Genomic DNA, 21,781 nt, shown 5'->3' with positions numbered 1-21,781 from the left:
TCTACAATTCATTGTGAAACAACTTGCAAATGATCTTACAAATTCCTACCCCTCCTTAATATATTGTGTAATGAAACTGCCTTCTTAAGCATTTTTACCTATCAGTTTAAATAACCAGAGGTCTGATCCGATGGAAACCAAGGGAAGAAGCACCAAATTGACTGTTGGGAAGCAGGTCGTCAAGGTCAGATCAAAGGCACGCTACAAAGCAATGATTCACTCAACATGTATTAGCACTTACTATATGTTAGGTGCTTTTCTAAGCACTGGGAATTAAGCAGTGAACAGAACAAAGACCGATGCTATCATGGGACTTACCTGCTAGCAAGGGAGAGATGTGTAATATGTCAGGAAGAGATAAATGCTGTTCCAGAGAGGGGATTAAGGTATAATGACACGGGTAGATGTGGGGATATATTTTACAGAACGTGGTGAGGAAAAAGCCTTTTGGTAAAGGTAGCATTTGGGCAAAGTCCAGCATGAATTGAGGAAGCAGGGCAAGCAGATATCTGGGAGGAGAACATTCCAGGCACAGAGAGAACATGTTAAAAAACAAAACAAAACAAAACAAAAAAACACTGCATCATCCCCCCCGCCCCAGCTGTGACAACAAAAACACCTCCAGGCATTGCCAAATGTCTCCTAGAGGGTAAAATCACCCCTGAATAAGAACCATGTGTATGCACCTACTTCTTCCAAGAGTTGCCAAAGAGAAATGGGGCAATGAAAGTGTGTAGTTAAGTCAGGGTTTTGTTGTTGGTTTGTTTTTTTTTTTAGATGAGAGATAGTCCTACCTCTTTTACACTGGGGATGATCTACGGAGAGGGGACAGCATGAAACAGAGCACTCAGAGAAGAGGAGAGTGAACAGACTAGGAAAATGTAGTCTGCTGGGCAAGCAGCAATAAGGGCCATTTAAAGTGAGACCATTATCACTTGCTAGGAAAAACTCATGCAAATGTGGAGTGAATCTGTATGTTCCACAGTGCTAAGTATATCACAATAAGCAGAGACTACCCTTGTGTTTATTGGGCGGGGGGGGGGGGGGGCAGAGGAGTTGGGTAATATAGTTCAAAATATGCACATTTGAATTCTACCCAGAATTTTCTGCCATGCAAACTCTCCTCTAGAGGAGAAAGACTTAATTTGCCAGATGAGACTCCCATGAACTAGTTCCCACACTCAGCTCTGTCTCTAATTAGCTCTGTGACCACAGGCAAGTTACAGCATGTCTCTGAGTCTCCATTTTCTTATCTGTAAATCAACAAGGCTAAGCTAGATGATCACCGTGGGTCCACACTGTTCATCATTCCACAGGTATCTACTAAGGGATCACTGTGTTTTGGGCACTTTCCTGCTCAATAAAATGACAGTAGTGTTGTCTAGAGCCACAAAGGGAAACAAGAGAACTGCAGAGAAGCCAGCCCAGAGTTCTGACATAGTTAAGTAGCTGAGCATCACCAAACATCCCAGTAATTTCTTCTTTTGTGAAACAAAACTGTAACTTGCAAGCTAAAGCACCAAGAGTAACTGCAGCTACTGACATTTGATTAGCTCAACAAGGTTCATGTGACTTCTATACTTCAAATCCTCTGTCAGTAACCATTAACTGCATGTTAAAATACTACCTACCTATGGGAGTGGAAATACTTAAATATACTTATTAAGAACCTACTCTGTGCCAGGTTGTGTTCCAGCAATACCAAAGGAGTAAGATGCAATCCTGCTATCAACTTCACAAACCGGAGGTAGACAAATACACAGGAAGTAATTAAATATAACATCAATGGAAAGGGACTACTGTAGAAATATGAACAATGTGCTTTGGGAATACAGAATACAGGACAAAACAAATTCTGCCTTCCACAAGGAGAAGTTGATATCTGAGTTAGTAGAAAATGAGTAAAAATTGTCTGAAGGAGGGAGATGGGGAAGGACATCCCAAATAGAGGCAAGAGCATTTGCAAAGTCAAGGAGTTGGAAACAGCCTGGATGCCCAGGGCTGGGGTAGGAGTAGCTGGGTAGGAAGAAGGTGAGGTAAGGAGTTCAATTTTTCAATAACAGAGTGACAAAATCAGCTTTTTTTTTTAAGGACGGAACTCTGACAGCTACAACATGTCATAAACAGCATGTAGAAACCATTCCTGGCATGCCCCCTTGGCAGCAACTCTCATTCTAGTAAAATAAATAAAAGCTATAGTCTTGAGTTCAGAATACTCTGTAAAGTAAACCTCACCTTTCTTCCTTTTCTTCCTGGATGTCCATATCCATCGGGACCAAAAAAACCCTAAAAAAATGACACAGGATGAATTGTAGAGTCACCCAGATCATCACTTGGTTGATAATATTATCTGAACCCTTGGAAAAATCAACAGTGGAAGGAGGAGGGAAGGCAGAAGGGGGATCGATAGAGGTTTATCCCAGCCTCATAGGATAAACATTAGACTACCTTCAAAGGATAAGGAGGGAATAGGGTTTAATGTTTTTTAAAGACCATAATACAAATAAGTTTTTGGTATTCTCCTTAATTTTAGCCTCCTCTTCAGCAAGATTCTGTACCTCAGCAAGATACCATGGGTATAGGAAGCTCACTCACTGTACAAAGTTTTCCTTGGGCAAACTTGCTTTCCTTGTAGGATAAAGGAACAATGGAAGAAATTCCAGAATTGGTAAATCTCTAGACAGACTTTGGGGGGAAAGAATAGGATAGAGGCAATGTAGTTTAGTAAATAAGTTTATAGGCTGTAATCAGACAGAGCTGAATTTTATTCCACTTTAACATTGGTCATATGAGTGACCTTAGGAAGTTACTCAACTTCTCTAAGTTTCAGTTTCCTCATCTGTTAAATGAGGATAATAATATCATTTATCTAGTATGGTTGGGAGAGTAAATGAGATTGTGCATAGGAAGTCCTTAGCACAATGCCAGGCACAGAGAAAGCACTTGGTAAGGGGTCATTATTCTGCTGCTGACAGTGGCAGTAATGCTGATGATGTTGTCAAGAGAGTGGTTGTGATGGTGATGATAGTGGTGGTGTTACTGTCGTGGTAATGGTGTTGGTGATGGTGGAGGTGGTGGTAGTGGAAATGGAGGTGGTGCTGATGATAATAACTATGAAATGTTGATGATACTACAGGGATCTCAGCATGTATACATACAGACAATGAGCTTCCATATAAAGAATGAATCAGAGCCTTTTAGGTACTTTGAAGACAAAGACTACACCTAAATCCAGTACACCATCTGTAAAGAAAATTTTAAATTTTAAGCCAAAAAGATCATTTTTATGGCTAAGCAGTAAAGTTAAAATATTAGAAAATAAAAGATTGCCAAAAAATAGTTATTTGGGGGGGAAAGGATGCACGTGAGGTTAGTTTGCTGTCACTCCAGCTTCTCTCCACTGAAGGACATGCAGAGCCTTCAGCATCTGGAGTCCCAGAGACTCACACTGTATAATTTGGAGATGTCCTACACCCTCCAACATTCCTATAACAGCACATTCAAGAAAGGCATTGCTCCCCAGCTCTGTCTTTCCCAAAAAGAGGTCAATAGGAACAAGCTTTGCCTTATTTTAAATCAGGATATTTTAATAAAGTCAAACAGTGTTAACTTCATCATCTGAATTGAGTATACATGCAAAACATTATTTGCCCTACATTTCATTTGACAGTAATCTTGTTCTGTTTTTCCCTTGCTGCATTTACATTTAAGCTTCTTAGGACTGCTTTTATTTTCTCTCCCAGAGAACAACTGCAATTCCAGTGCTGAGTGTAAAACAGATGCAGGTCCTTCCTACTACTGATGAGAGAAAATCTCAGAAATATGAATGGAAGGAAAGTCATTACTCTGTATCATAAAGCTCATTCCCAATAAGGTGCTGAATTGAAAATAGTCACAGGAAAACAGACGTGCTCTTGCGTTCAAAGCAATGACCAAGGTAAAAATGCATAACCCTGTCTTTGAAAGTGTTATCTGTTGAAGTAAGCCTTTTGTGATCCTTGGTCTTCAAAGATTATATCTTTGCTCTGGATAAATCAAATCCATACCCTTAAGAATTTGCACCTGGACCCTGGCTGGTGTGGCTCAGTGGATTGAGCATTGGCTTGCAAACCAAAGGGTCATCTGTTTGATTCCCAGTCTGGGCACATGCCTGGGTTTCAGCCAGGGTCCTGATTGAGGGTTCATGAAGGCAACCCCACATTGATGTTTCTTTCCCTTTCCTTTCTCCCTCCCTTCCTTTCTCTCTAAAAATACATAAATAAAATCTTTTTTAAAAATGTGCACCTGATTGGTCATCTTATTTGTTTTCCTTAAAAAAAAAAAGTTCATTGAGCATCTCTGTATTCCTAAAAGACTCACATGCTTGTAAAACAGCTTCATCAAACACAGAGGCTAACTGGCACTTCCCTCTTCAATAATATGTGAAAAGGCAAAATAAACCCTGAGACATCTCTGGATTCTTATTGATATGAGAAGTGTAAGGATCTTTGACTCTTGAAAGTCACAAACAGCTCTAGTGATTAGGTCATTTTTGTTACTCCAAATATTCATCATGAATATTAGAATTTTATGTGAAATAAAAACAAGTAATAAACAAGAAATTCAATCCAGGAGTCCAAAACAGAGAAACTAGACTTACAGGTTTGCCCTCTTGGGTCCTTGTTGACCCCGTTGGGCCTCTCTGTCCTGCAACACCATGCTCTCCCTTTTATAATGAAGGATAAAGATGAAATTAATTTTCTCCTACAAGTTCATACAATTTTATGTCATTTTTCTTAGAAATTTTACAGTCACTCTTTTCAAGTCCCATTGGCATCATCCCTACAATCTAAGATAAATATCTTCCTCTAGACTTTTGTTAAATATAAAAAAAACTAAAAATATATGTTTAATTTTGGTATTGTAAATTATCAAAACCAGGTATGCAGCACCAGTTACAGAATTTTATATTGCTATGACTTTTTCTAGGTGTGAGTGTGTGAATCCTCATTTATGGTGAATGCATATGTTTATCTATCTATGGATATATCTTTGTATATTGATACATGTGCCATCCATTCATCTTTCTATATGTCTGTCTATATGTCTTTCCTTCTCTGTATCCAGCTATCCAGCTATAAGTTAATGGATAGTCAACATCATCAACAACCATATCAGAAACTCATGCTGGAAATGATCACATAAGGAGAGGTTCATATAGGAAAACCCAAGTTGCATGAAGGAGGAGTGTATCCTCTGATATTTACCTTCATTCCTCTTGGTCCAGCTTTTCCTTTTGAACCACCTAGCCCTGGAGGCCCCAGGATTCCCCTACAAAAAGACCATGCCCAAAATCACCTAAAGGGCCACAAAGTTAACCATCTGACTCTTGTTATTATTGAAATGCTCATGAATCACCTTTAATACAATTAATTTTATCTTGCAACATAGGAAATGCATAATAAACACATTTAACATCTGGGCTGGGGAATGGGTGGGGGAGTAAGGTATTCTGTGCAAGAGGCATGTCTCCCACACACCAATAATTAAGGGAATCATCTGGCTATTAGAGAGGAAGTTTGATTTGAGTAAGAGGTAAGGGAGTCAAACAACTGGATTTTCACCCTTCCCAAACAGAAAATATTATCAAATGAGAATAAAAATAATACCATCAGCTTGGGGGCCAGAAATCTCCTGACCGTGAGAGAATGGAGGACAGAACAAGGGCTTAGGCCATCCTGGGGCTGCTATCTTAAATCTCCAGATCTTCTCATCCCCAACTTAAATCACGCTGCTCAGGTTTAAGGTATTGCAAATGCCCCTTTCCTTAAGAAGTCCATCCAGTCATTTGCCTCAATCTGGTCTGAACCTTCTCTGCACACCAGGATATTGGATGAGTTGTAGAACAAGCACCAGAAAGACCCAACTTAGAAGGCAGTTCAGCCTTGACTTTGTAGATGACAAATGATTTAATCCCTTTGAGCCTCAGTTTCCTCATCTATAAAATTGGGATAGTAATCCTTCTTTATGTGTTTGTGAGGAGGTAAATTAACTACTTAGTCCCCTTTTACACTATTTTTCCTGCTCCACAAGTAAGTATGAGCTTGTGTTACACAGCCCTGAGGCTCACCCCAATCTCATTGATCACTCTAGTCCCGTAATATAGAGTAGAAGGATGGCATGTACTTGATGATTGTTATCTACTGCGTCAAATCAGCTATTTCTAGAAATTCCTGACACCCACAGATCCCAGAAAAAAACAGGGAAGCTTTATGTTATTTGTCTGGAAACACCCAGGTACATAAACTGGCCATTGTTTATGAGCAGCTGTGTTGCAACTTTTAGTTTTCCATACCTACCTGAGCACCCAGTAAGCCTTCGGTCCAAGAGTTCCTGGTGGTCCTTGCCTTCCTCTTGGGTCCCTGATCCAAAAATAAAATTACAATCCAGCCAATTTTTATAGAGATACATAATTATAGTATTTTCCCACATAACCACAAATCATCTTAGATGCTGATGGAAGTATAATTAAGGTGTCTGGCCCAAACACTGTCTCAGTTATTACACATCAATCAAGCAGCATCTGCACACTGAGCTCCCTCCAGCACACTCACTGCAAACTCTTTCCATCTGAAGCACAAGATGTGAGTCCTCAGCATCTATATTTTTAATCATCTCTTCAGCTGAATCTGATGAGCACTAAAGTTTGAGAACATTGCTTTTATATTTCAATTCACCCAATGCAGTTTAGATATTAAAAGGGGAATAGAGAAGCTGCAAAGATAGTGAGTGATCTTTTCTGAAAAAAAAAATCAACCTTTTCCTTATACATACAAGGGCTAAACAAGAAATTGTGTTCTGAATTCATCAAGAAACCAAGGTACACTTAAGGGCCTCATCTCACTGGGCACTTTGCTTCAGAGTTGTTTGTCTTCTCCCCAATCTATTTTACTTACTGATTTCTGACACTTTAATTTTTTCTAGCTTTTCTGAGAAATGCTTCCTATTAGAAGCATGATTATAGCTTCTAGACTCCCATGAGACATATTGAATCATCTATGTGGGTATGAATCACACCCACATGCCAGTGGGGAGTGAAAATTAAGGAGAGGTTTTATTGATTGTTTTGCTCGTGGCTCACCACACAGCCTGCCCCCCTTGCACTCAGCAGTATAGCAAGGCAAACATAAAGGAGAAGGCCAGGACCCCACAGCAGCGGGACATCTGAATCTGAATTAAGCCAGTGGTTGAAAGAAAGGCCAAAACCGCATCTCTCAGTTTTTCCCCTATGTTCAGGTACTCTTTTTTATCACAAGCAAATAAAATCTGTTATACACATTGATTACCCATGTCTTCTTTAGGATCTTTGTCAAGTGGGGAAAATAGCAGAAATCTTCTCGACTTATCTTCTGACCACTCATAGGATCTTCAAAGTTAAGGAGCGTGATTCAATGTTTTAATAAAATTAGTTGTTTTAAAGTTCTTCCATTTGAGGACACTGAAACAATTTGGCTTTTAGAAGAAAGATGTAGGATGTATTCCAGAATGACAGGTTTGGGTTACACTTAGAAGGTTCCAAAAGAACCAACCGGAAGTTTAAATGTCCAGTTATCACAGAATAGCTTACAATGCTCTACTGGACTGAACTCCTTGCGGGGCAAGATCCTGCCTTGATGGTCTGAATGGCCAGTTGGCAAAATGCCCTGTGTATGATAGGTACTGCATAAGAGGCTGCTGATTTTTCCTGCCAAACTGAATACAACTTTGATGAGGTAAATATGATTTGAGTAACTTGAATGGGCAAGTAATTAACAGCATAGATTTGTAACTACGCTGCCTGAGTCGGAATCCCATCTTTGTCACTTACTTACTAGCTGAATGAGCTTGGCCAATTTACATAACTTATCTATCACCCCATTGCTCCCCTGTAAAATGGGGATAACACCCCCCCCAAGAATTTAATGAGTTATTACAAGTGCTTGGGGCCATATCTAGGACATAGAAGCGTGTAATAAATATTGCTATTGAGATTTAACCTGCCCAGAAGAGAGTTATATAACTTGCTTTGGGAGGCCCTGGAAGGGAGGTAGCCCAGGTCATTCTGATATATGTTACAATCCCTATCACAGAATTTAAGTTGAAATTTTGAACAAATATCTTTAGCTTAGAAGCAAGTTCACTGATACAACCTGTGAGCCTGGATACCCGGGTTCTCCTTGGTTTACGAGTTCACCAGATTCTCCACGCACACCCTGTCAAAATGAGTAAGATTTAGTAAGTTCTCCGAGCATATTTGGTGTTCCTACTGAAGGCACCTTTCCCTATAAGATGTAGCCTAAAGCCACAAGAGAGAAAGACAAAAAAAAAACATTTCACTGTCTGTGCTCAGTCCTCTTAAGACATGGAGCTGTAGAGGAGCAGGGGTGGGAGTTACATTCATGTGGGGGAGTGTAAGACCAGATTCTACTGTCTTTCCTAGTCTTTGAGCATCTCATTCCAATGTCTCAGCTCGTGATGGAAGCAAAACAATTCGGTTAAATTACTCACACTCCCATTTACATAGTGACTGGTTACTAAAAGCCCATCCATGCCTTTGAAGGAATGTGGGCCCAATTCTTACTGCTGTTAGGGACCCTTATCCATGTGAAGAAACTCAGAGGTTGAGCACAGCGACAACTGTGACATTCTAGAACAAAAGGCCCAAAAAAACACATATAACTATAGCAGAAAACTGGCTTTAAAACCCTATAGGTATTTAGAGCATTAACTTAGTTCCCTAGGCAAGGGTGAGTTCTTAAAATGATTCACCTAATAACTGATTTGATTTCTCCCTCAAATTAATATTTTCAGTTCTCCCGAGAAGGTACCTTTTCCCAAGATTTAGGCTAATGCCCACTTTGTGAATTATTCTATCTTCTTTTCTCATGTTGACCAGGCTTACTAATTGATCACTCAGAGTTACAGAAAGGAAAAAAAAATCTTAAACTCAGAATGAATCAATATGTGAATCAATTACATGTGCTTCTTAAGTTTTTTAAACTATTCGATAAATGGGAAGCACGTCTACTAATCATACTATTCTATTATTCTATTCTCCAAGAGTTGATTTCTAGATTTATAAATATAAACCATGTTTTAAAAGACATGGAGCTAGAAATTTTGAATCAGGTTGTGGAATGTTGCCTAACTTGCACATTACATTGGTGACATTTATAATGCAACATTTCCGAAACCACGTGGCTTTATACAGCAAAGCTCAATCTCTTTCATTATAATTCCATGCCTATACATTTACATTAGGAAATCATTTAAGCAAAGCAACAACAAAAACAAAACAAAAAACCTAAATACAGTTTCTCTTTACATCACTGACATGATATGTAACAAAACAGAAATTACCAAATTGTTTAGTAAATCATTGTTCTTTAACAGAATAAGGCACAATGTATTAAAGTGGTAACAGGAAGATTTGGAAACAGAGAAAAGCAGAATATAAAATAGTATATACATTATGATAATTAAGTATATAAGTAAAGGAAACACAGATTATTGCCAAAATAATCCATGCATTGATTTTTTTGCCATAATACAATCTTTCCCATAAATAAAATCTCATTTAGATTCCATTTTATTAGACATCTTGCGAAAGCCAGAATATCTAATTTTATAGACAGTAATGAGCCACATGTTCCAAGGCCTGAGAAATGTAATTTAGAGTTCAGCATCTCTGTAAGCTACATTCTTCCCACTAGTATCAGCTCACCTTAAGCAGGTTGTAGTCTCAAAAACATAAAACAAGTCTACTTGACCAATGCTCCAACACATGGTTATCTAGAAAAACTACTGACATGTGAATAAACCCAGTTCACCCTGAAGTCTACAACTCCTTCTTGTTAAAAAAAAGTCAAAGCTTTAATAGGAAAGAGCAAACAACTACAGGGATTCAACGAGATTACAATGTATTAAGGAGAGGCTTCCTATCAGAAACAGCAGTTTGCACACAATTTTTCTCTGCTTCCAAAATGAGAGGTTGCTGGTCTACAAGCGGTCCCAGTGAGACAACAGGAGAGGGGTCCAGAGAGAAAGCCATCTGGACTGGAGTGGGAGGACACAGGGAGGGCCCAGGAAGAAGAAGCCATTCAAGAAAAATAGACCTGATCTGTTTGAATATATTGGGAGGTTAGCAGTCTTGGAAAGAGTTTCATGATTAACTAATAATACGCTCATAGAACACAAAGCAAGGGTGACCTAGGGAGAAAGGGCGCCTCAGGACCAACAACAGTTTTACCGCTGTAAAATAACGCTTACCTAGTCATGCTAGGAACAATGAACGGAACCAGCCAAAAGTAGAGGAAGTAAGCTCACTGCAAGCAGGAGTTTGGGGACAGTGCATGGAGAAGAGATGCATAGGTCAAGAAAAATCTTTATCCCCCACAGTAGGAAATCAAACAAAACAAAACAGAAACAGACCTTTAGATAATGAGAACAAACTGACAGTTGCCTGAGGTGTGGGGGGTATGGAGATGGGTGGAAAAAAGGTGATGCAAATATTTTAAAAAGAATGAAAGAAGAGAAAAAGAAAAGCATTTTAGAACTAATCTTGTTCCAAGCAAGCTTTATCATATAAAAGTGGAGGGAAAAAAACATTCAGAAGGCTCCATCAACAAGAAAGTACGGGTTCACAATACATTATAAACCTAAAGCACAGCCTGCACAGGAATCTGGGCTAGGAACTGGCCCACGGCCATACGCTTGCAAACCCAATGTGCTTATTCTATAATAAATGTTTCATAACAGTACATTCGTTAAGTTAAAATATAGAGAACTAGAGAAAGCAGGTTAGAAAAACAAAATTTTCTTTACTCTTGACTATAAAACTTTAAAGGCTTACAGAATTCTTGGCCAGGGTCTAGCTGTGAGAATAAGATAGACTATACACCACAAATGAGCACACAGTAAGAGCCTGGAGGGGAACATGTTCTGATTCAAGAACACAGTGGGTGAATCCAGGTCTAAACTCGATCAACAGAGAAGAAAGAAAGAAAAGAAAGAAAGAAAGAAGAAAGAAGAAGAAAGAAAAAGAAAGAAGAAAGAAAGAAAGAAAGAAAGAAAGAAAAAGAAAGAAAGAAGAAAGAAAGAATAGAAAGAAAGAATAGAAAAACATCCAAAACTGAAAACCAAGAAAAACCAAAGTAAGCACATCATTTAGGGAAAAGACAGTAATACCATAAGAAAAGCCCACAGACATGAAAGCAGGTTTTCCTGAAGTTCTGGGATTCAGGGACACCAAGAGCAAGAAATGGGCAAGGAAGTACTTTTCATTATTAGCTTGAGAGTGCAAGTGGGCCTTTAAAACTTATGCACAGGCTTGGCTCTGATGTAAATTAAAGAAAAAAGAATGATGTAGGAGATGGAGTAGTAACACAGGGAATAACCGAGAACAACTGAGCAGAGGGCCACTGTTCATGGGCATGCAGATAAACTGCACATAGTATTACAAAAGAATTAAATAATTCAAGAGTAGAAAATTTACTCCACTGCCTAAGCCACTAAATTCTCTAAAACTTGGTTTGGTCAATTGTAATTTATTCTTTTCTACCTTTCAGGGGATACAAACAGTGGGATAAAATGATATTTCTTTTTAAAGATTGTAGTTATTTTTTTTAGAGAGAGAGAGGGAACAGAGGGAGAAGAGAGGGAAAGAAACCTCGACATGAGAGGAACATCGATCGTTTGCCTCTCTCGTGCCCCCAACTGGGGACCTGGCCCCCAGCTCTGGCTTCTGCCCTGACAGGGATCAGTCAGTGGGACAACCCCCAACCCACTGAGCCACACAAGTAAAGGCAGGTAAAATATTTCAAGACCATTATTATTTTACTGGTGGTGAAGAATTAATAGCACAAAAAATTATCTAGAATTTATTCAAACCCTAACATTGTTTAAGAAATGATATTTTACTTGGTACCAGCAAAGCTTGTTTTGGATTTTTTGAAACTTGGGATTTCTCCATAGCCATAGTTTTCCAACATTTTTGGTTTTAAGAATAATATTTTACCTTGATACCACAAAACTTGTCTGGATTTTTGAGACTTGGGATTTCTCAATATCTATGCTTTTTCAATATTGTTGGTTTGAAGACATATAAGTCCCATTTTCTTCTTGTATATAGCTCCTGGGCCAAAACACACACACACACACACACACACACACACACACTCCCATTCACTCATCCCCAAGCTCAGAGAGGACATAAGTTGATCTCTGACTCTTCCATCCTAAAATCATGAGAATACTAGACAAAATAACACCAGCAGAGTGTGAGCAGACTATGTTAGAGATAAGTCTTCTCAATAAATTTAACTCTTATTTCCAAGAGCATTCTGATCTTTGGATCTGAATCCTATCTCTACCAATTATTAGCTGTGTGACCTCTGACAAGAAACTTCATTTTGCTACACCTCTATTTCCTCTCCCATCCATAAAAAGTAACCCAGGGGCCTCATAACTACTAGGGCTGTCGAAAGGGTTACATGAGATGTAAGAAAAGTCTAACACAGTGACTGGTGCTGGATAAATGCTCAGTAAAATACCATTTTCACCACAGATATCACCCCATCCCGCCCTCGAATCATGTCATTCCCCCTTTGGAAATAGTAAAAGTCAAATTTTCCCTTCAGTTAGTGACTACAACATCCTTTATGCACCCTTAGGAAGTCTTCTTTAAGTAGAAAAATCATTATTTTGGAGGGTAAAGCTATTCTGTAAGGTATTAACCTTTTTTCCATCTAAATTAAATGTAATATATAGCCAGCTGGACAGGGTACAGAGAGGAACCATATAAACCTTCTCTCCTCCATGAAAAAAACATCCCCAGGGAAATTTCCCAGTGATCCTCAGGCAACCTCAGACACGCGAACCAGCACTGCCCTTGACCTCAGATGGAACTATCTAAAGTGCCATACATGTGCAACAAGGAGCATCTCTTCCAGAAAACACTGACCTGCCAATCCTGGCAGACCTTGTCTTCCTCTTGACCCCTAAAAATAGAAGGGAAATGTAGACCTCAGAGAAAAAAAAACAGGCAATTTTCACCCCACCCAACTTCTCTCTTCCACAAAGCAGGTGAAATGTACAACCCCATAAGCAGTTATACCTACCTGAGGGCCAGCATTCCAGGTACCCCTGAGGTCCATTGTAACCAGAACTTCCCTGAAAAGTAAAGGTACAGCGAAGACCAGTTTAGATATCTACATACATACGTTTGCATTCCTCCTCTAGGCATGGACCATCTAATACAGAAGGCTGTAGCCACATGTGACTATTAAGTTTAAATTAAAGTAAATTTAATTGAAAATTTGGTTCCTCAGTTATACAAGGCACATTTCAAGTGTTCAGTAAACCCCATGTGGCTAGCGGCTACCACACTGTACATCACAGATGGAGAATGTTCCCTTGATCTCAGAACATTCTATTGGTCCAGTACTCCTTCAGAGTGCTGATTTAATTTCTGGTATTTTAAACATGCATGTTGTGGGCATCTTCCCCCCAAATTGTTCATTTGACAACCCTTAGGGTTAACACGTTGGGGTTCAACAGTAGTCATAGATATTCTCCAACAAGCCATGCTTCAGTATTTGAAAACACTAGCACTTCCTTTTACCTGCATCTATAGAGAATGGCAACAAGAACAGAAGGTAGAAGAGAGTGTCTCTGCACATATGGAAGAGGTCAACCGATACAGACGATGAGGGAGGGAAGAGGTCATATGCAGTTGCAATAAATGGGGCACTGTCTCGTGCTCCCAAGTTTTTAAGATCAGAAGTGGGAAAATGTGCAGTATCCAGAGAAAGAATGAGTTTCATCTTTCAGGCGAAATGGAAACCACCTGATTGCAAACGGGGATGTCTTAGAATATTATTCAGTGAAGTCAAAGGCTAAGTCAATGAGAATGTATAAATTAGGAATGAATGTAAAATGCGGAATGAAACACTTCTGTGCCATGTGTTCTTTGTTATTTATAACAGACTAAATTCTGAAATAATTATATATTCCACAATATGAAGAAAGTGTTAATTAAATCATTATAGAAATGCTTATTGAAATAATATAATTAAAAATATGTATCAAAAGTTCATTAAGTTGAAAAATTGTGCTATAATGTTGTTCTTTCCAAGTATGCTAAATTCTGTGAAAGAATAATTTAACCCAAATACAAAGAAAGACAAAATGATGATTCCTCATTTTCTTATGTTAGACTGGAACATTTTTAATAAGTCCTTGAGATCCTCATCTGACTTTCTCAGGGAGAGTAACTTTGCCACTGAAAAATTAGGAAAGTTAGTAAAGGGATGGTTTTCTTAGCTACTGGAGTATTGATTTTTTCTCTACATTTTATTTTTCTGTATCCCCAAATACCTATTGTAAATGTTACTTTCATAATGGGAATTGTTTAACTGAAGTAGTTCATATCAGGGAGAAGGCTTTAGATATAGCATTCTCATAATTGGTCTAGATATAATACAGATTCTTTCTTAAAATGTTTATTATTTTCTTATTTTAATAGTAAAGAGGTTTCTTTTTTATTTCTTTTTTTTTTTATTTTTGCAGCCAACATAATAGAGGAATTATTTGAGCCAATACAGGTATCACTGGGTAAAAAAAATGTTTGGAAACAAAAATTTACCATCTCAGACTATTATTGTCCAAAGTACTTAATCATTAGAAAGTGGGCCAAAGTATGTTCACAATAGATTAATCAAGTGACCAAATTAATGTATCAATAATGAGACAGAGACTAACCTAGAGTCCCTCCTGGTGACTAAGAAGGGTGCATTTCTTAATCTCCTACTAGAATTGATTAACTTGAATCTAGTCAGGAAGAAACAATCAAACAAATCCTAATTGAGAGATGTTTAACAAAATAAACTGTCCTAGAATATCAATGTCATGTAAACAAAGGAACAAAGGGACACGGTTGTGATTAGAAGACACAGCAGAGACAAAACAAACAAATGCATTACATAGTCCTTGATTGGAACCCAGAACAATGACAATGATAAAAATAACCATAATGGGCACTATTGGTGCAACTGTGGTGGAAATCTAAGTATGGACTGTATAATAGAAATAATTTTGCATCATTATTAAATTTCTTGAGTGTGATGATTGTATTGTGCTTATATAGGAAAAGGTTCTTGTTTTTGAAAGATATTTATCGAATATTTAAAAGCAAAATGTCATGATACGTTCAATTAATCCTCAAATGGCTCAGCAAATTATATACATATTAACTATGTATTTGCATAGAGAGACAAAGCAAATGTGGCTAAACAGTAGCAATTAGTTTTCATTGTGCTATTATACTTGCAACTGCAAAATTTTCTATAGATTTACATTTTTCAAAATAAAAACCAGGGTCAAAGTTATACAGGCTCAACATAGAATCTTTCAACAATTTGGATAATAATGTTAAGAAATTGAAATGCATAATTTCTGGGTGTTTATCCCCAGGAAATATAGATACAGATATATTCAACCAGTTAGGACTCTTGTTGACTACAGAGTTTTATGATCTGGTTTTTTTTTCTTTTAATACTACATTGTGAATGTTTTACTTATTATGAAATAGTCTTCTAAATTATTTTTCATGGCTTACAATATACTATTATGTGGATTTGCCATTGTTTTATAAAAGATCCCTTATCATTGGATGTTTAGGCATTGTAGTGATTAAAATTCATTATGCTGATCATCACCAGACCTGAATCTTTAGACTGAGTCATGTTTAACTTCTGGATAAGCTTCTATAACTGGAAGACTGGATCAAAGGACACACATGTTAAACCATGGAAGACACAGTTAGTGGCTACTCAACACCCCCTCGCCTTTCTTCCTTGCTAAGAAAATCTCAGTTTTGTTTAGAGCAACGACTTGACCAGCTCCAAGGGATAAATTATGACAAGGCTAAGCCAATCATGGAAATGATTGAAAGAAAAGTCTTTTTTCCTTCCTGCATTTTATGTAAAGGTGAAGGTAAAATTCTTGGTTTGCCACGCCCAAGGACACAGTGAGGATGACACTGTGGAAAGAAAGGGCCAGAGGCCCTGATGACAACCCTGGGTTTTGATGGCATCACTGAGCTAGTGCACCAAACCTGGAATCTCCTATCCCTGGATTATCAAACGTGAGTGTTAGGTAAACACTGCCAGCCCAGTTTTCTGTCACTTGTGTATTGAAAAACAAACAAAAATCAGCAGTCCTAACTGATGTATGTTGCCTGACCACCTTCCAAAAAGGTTGAATTGGTTTTCTTCCTCCCCAGAAGTGCTAAAGCATGACTGGGTTTTCACTCTTTTCCCAATAGTAGGTTTCTCAGTTTGGTTTGAAAGACTGCTTCCTTGGGACATATTCTCCAAAGGAACTGTGACTTCTAATTGGATTTTTGGTTGGACTCAAAACTAATACTAATGAAAGAGTGCCCCCTAGAGGGCTATCTTTAAATTCTTAGAGCACCCTTCCTTAAGCTCATCCAGGTAGTAGAAACTGTGAGGAATGCAAATGCAAAATGACATGGCACCACCTCAGAGGGTGACAATTTTCATTTGCATGCACAGTTCAGGGATCTGAAGTTCAAGGTTAACCCTTAGCTAAAGTCAGTGATGGAGACCTCAGAAAACTGTGTGCATGAGGCTCTTCCCATGACAGTCTAGACAGAGTTCCTCCCCAGCTGTAAAACGATGAGCAAGTCATGGAACCAAAGCTCAATTTATGCACAAATCCTGACCTTTCTTCCCATGATAACCACTAACAGATGGAAATGCTGAAATGGTTTCCAATTTGCCCACCTTGCAGATGACAAAACTGAGGCCCAGATGATTTAAGGATTGCTGTTTTGCTATTCTCTTAGCTCAGTCCCATAGCTAAATGGGTTATTATTATGAGTGGACAGGGCTCTCTAATCTCAATTCACCCAAGAGAACCCTCTCAGTGGAGTTTATCCAAATAACAACAGAATGAGAAAATCTTGCAGTGAGTTGTAACAGTTTTCTCACAAAGCTACATTATAATGATCTTGTTAACTACTGGATTTTATTCGGGACCTGGGCATATATACAATGGGTGGGAACTAGCCACAACCGAGGGAAGAGAGAGCTGGTGTCCTAAGGTTTTGTCAAAGGATACAAGCTGGAATTTAAAGCGAATAGAAGCTGCTCTACAGTTGTAAACATGTTGGTATGCAGACCCCATTCCTGGAAATCAGGGATAATGTGATCTGAGGACTAGACACTTCGGTTATTTTGGTCATTTTTCAGAGTCATGCATTTTAACATCTAGGACATAAAAATCTAAAAATGGCTTCCAACAAGTAAGCGTCTGTCAAGTTAACAAGTCTTTTTCCTTCTGTGATGTCTTCTGTCACAAAGCTGTTAGTCTTCAGAACTAAACAGGGTGCTATCTTTAAAAACAGCTAGTATGTACTCAATTCACATCAATCAACATTGGCAGTGGCGGAAAGCAAGCCAGCAGTGTAGTGAGCCTGAGCATCTTTTTTTTAAGTATATTATTGATTATGCTATTCCAGTCATCCCAATTTTTTCACCCCTTTACCCCCTCCACCCTGCATTGCCCCAACCTCCAGCATTCCCATCCCCTTAGTTCATGTCCATGGGTTGTGCATATAAGTTCTTTGGTTTCTCTGTTTCTTATACTATTCGTAACTTCCCCTGTCTATTTTGTGTCTATCTATTATGCTTCTTATTCCTTGTACCTTCTCCCCCCATTCTTCCCCTCCACCTCCCCACTGATAACCCTCCATGTGATCTCCATTTCTCTGATTCTGTTCCTGTTCTACGTTTGCTTAAATCAACATATCATTATAAAATTGGAAATTTTAAAACTGGAAAGATCTTACAGATTACTGAGTCTGATGCTTCCATTTTGGATATGAAGAAACCAAGAATAGAGAAGTAAAGAAGCATATATTACTAGTGTGGTGGGTGATAAGATTTCTACCAAAAATACACACATACACACTTATGAGACAATGGTGCAAGGATAAGGATAAGCAGGGATTAACATTCAGAGCTCTGTCTCCATGGACAATAGAGTCTTACAGGTTTGCTCCCTGGTTTTCTGTGCTGATCCAACCAGAACGCCAAGTCTCCTGCACCAGCTAGTAACCTTTCCATGTGTACCTGTATCCCTGAGCACACAGACAATCTTACCTGCAGTCCACGCCTTCCTGTTTCTCCCTTAGGGCCTTGGATGTAACTATGAATTCCAGGATCCCCCTGGGGGAATAAAAAGTTATTTAGCTCAAATGGATAGGAAAAACAGGGAAAAATTGTAGGTAGCATGATCTTTTCTTAAAAAAGAAACACACCAAAGGAGACTCATTTTCATTGGCTAGATCTACTCAATAATCCCAAATAGGCAATGCAATTAAAATTCCAAACTGTTCAAGAACTCAAAAGTTCTATAAGATGGGTTTCCTTACAAATCTCTTATTTGTTACAATACCAAGATAGGCTGATGAGACTCATTAATGAATAATTCATTGTTCTGTGCCTTTGTGATCAGTTTACAAGTCCTGGATTACCACAGTGGAAACTCCTCAACTACCACTCACAGGATCGCCCCTTAACCCAGGTCTCTCCATGCTCTCCGGTTGTCCAGGCAGTCCTGCCAAGCCCTCTTGAAGACAAATGAAAAAAAATGTCACTGTTTAAAAATTATCTATTACCTAAAGGAAGAAAAGCATTAAGCAGGAAAAAATGAGAGTCAAATTAGAAGAGCAATTTAGTACTTGAATTTTAAACATTACTGCCAAAGATGGTGAGGTTGAGACACAGAAAAGAAACATACTTTTATTGGAAATCTTCGATATGTTTGACCTGACCCTAAGGTGTGCATTGCCTCATTTAACCTTCACAACTCAGGAGCTGAGACTCAGGAAGTGGAACCCAGGTGTCCCAACTACCGAATCCCTTGATCTTTCCACTTCTTCCATGCTGCTCCCACACAGAAACACATGTAAGAAAAACAGAAAGGCTCTCGCCATCATGAACGTGGAAAGCATTAGTAGAGCAAGAGTCTCATAAAAATAGAAAAAGAGAGAGAAAAGCACTGCCAGGGCTCCTGACTATTGTAGACAGGGAACCAGAGAGGCCAAAGACAACTTGCCAAAAGACTATGACATGATAAGGAAAATGATTGCTTGCTCTTAAAACCTGCCCTAGTGGGTACCGATATCTGTGTAGCAGGTTCTACAGAGCCACAGAAACCTTCCTCAGATGATATGTGTGTGGCTCTGGAGAGTACACCTCACTTGCCACACTCCGAAAATAGTGAAGTGGAATTCTCTCTGAGATTCTGACTCTCAACACAAGAATAAAATGTTTTCTAGGTTCCAAAAGAGCTAGTCATAATGACTTCAGACTCCTCCTTACTACTTTCCTGGCCCAATATAATAGTAAAAGGAAGTTAGTTCATTCTAAATTATTTTTCTGCTGCTTAATTTACTAGCTAGGCAAATTTCTTTGACTTCTCAAGACAATTTTCTCATTTGTGTGAACAGATATACCTATTTTATAGAGTTGTTACAGGGTTAAATGGAATGATAAACTAAAATGGCAAGTACAGAGCCTGGTATACAATTCCTATTAGGATTCGTCCAACTTTTAGTCCCTTCTTTTTCTGACCCAGACACTGGCTTCCAGAATAATCTTGCAAACCTGTGACTTTGCACATGTCGTCCTTGCTAGAATTTTTGATAGAACCTGATTATGCAGCAGAAAAAACCCTGAATATGGCATTAAATTGACTCCAGACTTTCCTCCCACTTCTTTATACTTTTTATCTCACCTTCTGCTCCTGTTGATTTGAATCCTTGTTGGTCTGAACCCACTTTGAGTTCTTCTAACTCTAAGCCTTTCCTTTTTTCTTCATCTGGAATACAGATGTCTCTCCTCATGAAGGTCTGGGCAAAAGATGTCTTGATTTCCTGTGTGCTCTGGAATGCCACAATTTTCTTCTCACCCTGCAGCAGCATTCTCAAATGCCACAGACCTTAGTGTGGAAGGTTTGTCTCTTGCCCACTTCTTTCCTGCCTCATCATCTGGTTGTTAGTCATCCTTCAAATTTCATTCCATCTTTACTCCCTCAGTGAGCCTTCCTCACACAACACGGCTTGGATCAGATCCCTTGTCATTTACCTCTCCATGCCCTTATCTCACCAGTATTCTTACATCTCTTTCCATGATTATGTCATTAACAGCTATCTCTTTCCTACAGAGGCCGTTCTGAGATACAGAACCCATGACTGTTTTGCTCCTATTCTACAGTCATGCCTGAATTACAACAGATGCCTCAATAAATCCTGATGATTGATCAGATGAAGAAACACCACTCTATTTTAGATTCCTTTCAAGTTACTGTGTTCCCATTCATTATTTGCACCATTGTTACACCCTTTATCTTACCCTATCTTGTATATATTGTACCTCCTATATAAATCTTATTTCCTGCACAGTTAATAAGCTCTTTCTTGGTCATAACTGAGACTTATTTATCTTTGAACTTTTTTGTGTCTAGCAAATGCCCTATAGGTAGAAAACACTTGACAAGTTTTATCAAATTTCACTAAGTTCAATGAAAACTGAAGTCTTTCCAGTCTTGAAGAAAGTGTAGTTCTCCAAAATCTGGACCCACAAATGCCAGGTTGGAAATTAAACCTCAGTAACAGAGCCATTTCTTGTGATTTCCTGTTTCACTTATCAGGAAACCATCCACACCTTGTGGTAAAGCATTGCTCTACTTCTACATGGGGGTACAAAACACACAGATAAATAAATTTCATCCCCTTATCTAATTCAATCAATAAAAGCTATTATTAGCACGGTGTTGAGACAGATACTTTGGCCTGTATAATTGATTAGTAATGTCTGTCATGGCACAGGAAGGGAGAACTGAGTATATTTGACTCCCTTACATAGAAATATAAGTCCCAGCATGAGGCAATACATAGTCACTGTCAAGCATATAGTACAAAGTACATTGGAAAGATATAGGGAAGGGGGAAAGTTTGGCAGACGAACATGGTCAAGGAGGTCCAGAGCATCATGAGGAAGAAAGACAGGAGCTGGAAATTGAAGAAAAAAGTGATATTCAATAAGCACTGAAGACAGAGGCAGGGAAAAGCATTCCAGGGATGGGTTACCTAGCATGAACCAAGATGCAGAGGTAGACATGCATAAGGAATCTTCAGGGGACATTAAGTAGTATAATTTGACTGGGAAGAATACTTCTCTTTTTATTATTTTTCAACTATAGTTGACATACAATATTATATCGGTTTCAGGTGTACAACACAGAAATTAGGACATTTACATAACTTATAAAATGATCACCCTGATAAATCAAGTATCCACCTGATACTATATAGAGTTACTACAATATTATTGACTATATTCCTTTTACTATACTTTACCTCTCTGTGACTATTTTATAACTGCCCATTTGTATGTCTTAATCCTGAGAAGGACATTTCTTGACCAAGATTAATGAAGAATGTGGTTAAAAGGCCTTGGATATAAGACTAAATCATTGGCAACAGGGACACATAAAAGTCTGTGAAGTAGGGAATGACAATTACAGTTCTAAAGCACAAAAATGAAATAAAATGTAAAACTAGATTTACATTATTCATTCACTATCAATAGAGTTGGGCCTTAAGTTACAGGTTCCAGATAGTCATTTTTAATATTTATTGCCTTTAACTCCCAATCTAGTTGTTAAGCCACTG

At 38.4% G+C, this 21,781-nt stretch overlaps 1 protein-coding gene across 1 annotated transcript in view; it reads right to left on the bottom strand.

The window, feature by feature from the left end:
- The window catches only part of LOC114501309 (collagen alpha-4(VI) chain-like), a 109,364-nt gene that overhangs the window by 27,094 nt on the left and 60,489 nt on the right, over positions 1-21,781 (bottom strand). Inside the window, 11 exon segments of the mRNA XM_036030634.1 lie at positions 2,236-2,286; positions 4,640-4,705; positions 5,247-5,310; positions 6,339-6,397; positions 7,680-7,682; positions 8,169-8,234; positions 12,984-13,016; positions 13,137-13,158; positions 13,160-13,188; positions 18,204-18,269; positions 18,608-18,670. Coding sequence (XP_035886527.1) covers positions 2,236-2,286; positions 4,640-4,705; positions 5,247-5,310; positions 6,339-6,397; positions 7,680-7,682; positions 8,169-8,234; positions 12,984-13,016; positions 13,137-13,158; positions 13,160-13,188; positions 18,204-18,269; positions 18,608-18,670 — 522 coding nt within the window.

This window comes from Phyllostomus discolor, chromosome 7, assembly GCF_004126475.2.
Source record: "Phyllostomus discolor isolate MPI-MPIP mPhyDis1 chromosome 7, mPhyDis1.pri.v3, whole genome shotgun sequence".
NCBI classification, from domain to species: domain Eukaryota; kingdom Metazoa; phylum Chordata; class Mammalia; order Chiroptera; family Phyllostomidae; genus Phyllostomus; species Phyllostomus discolor.
Note: the sequence above shows the minus strand (reverse complement) of the source record. Positions and strands in the feature narration are given on the sequence as shown.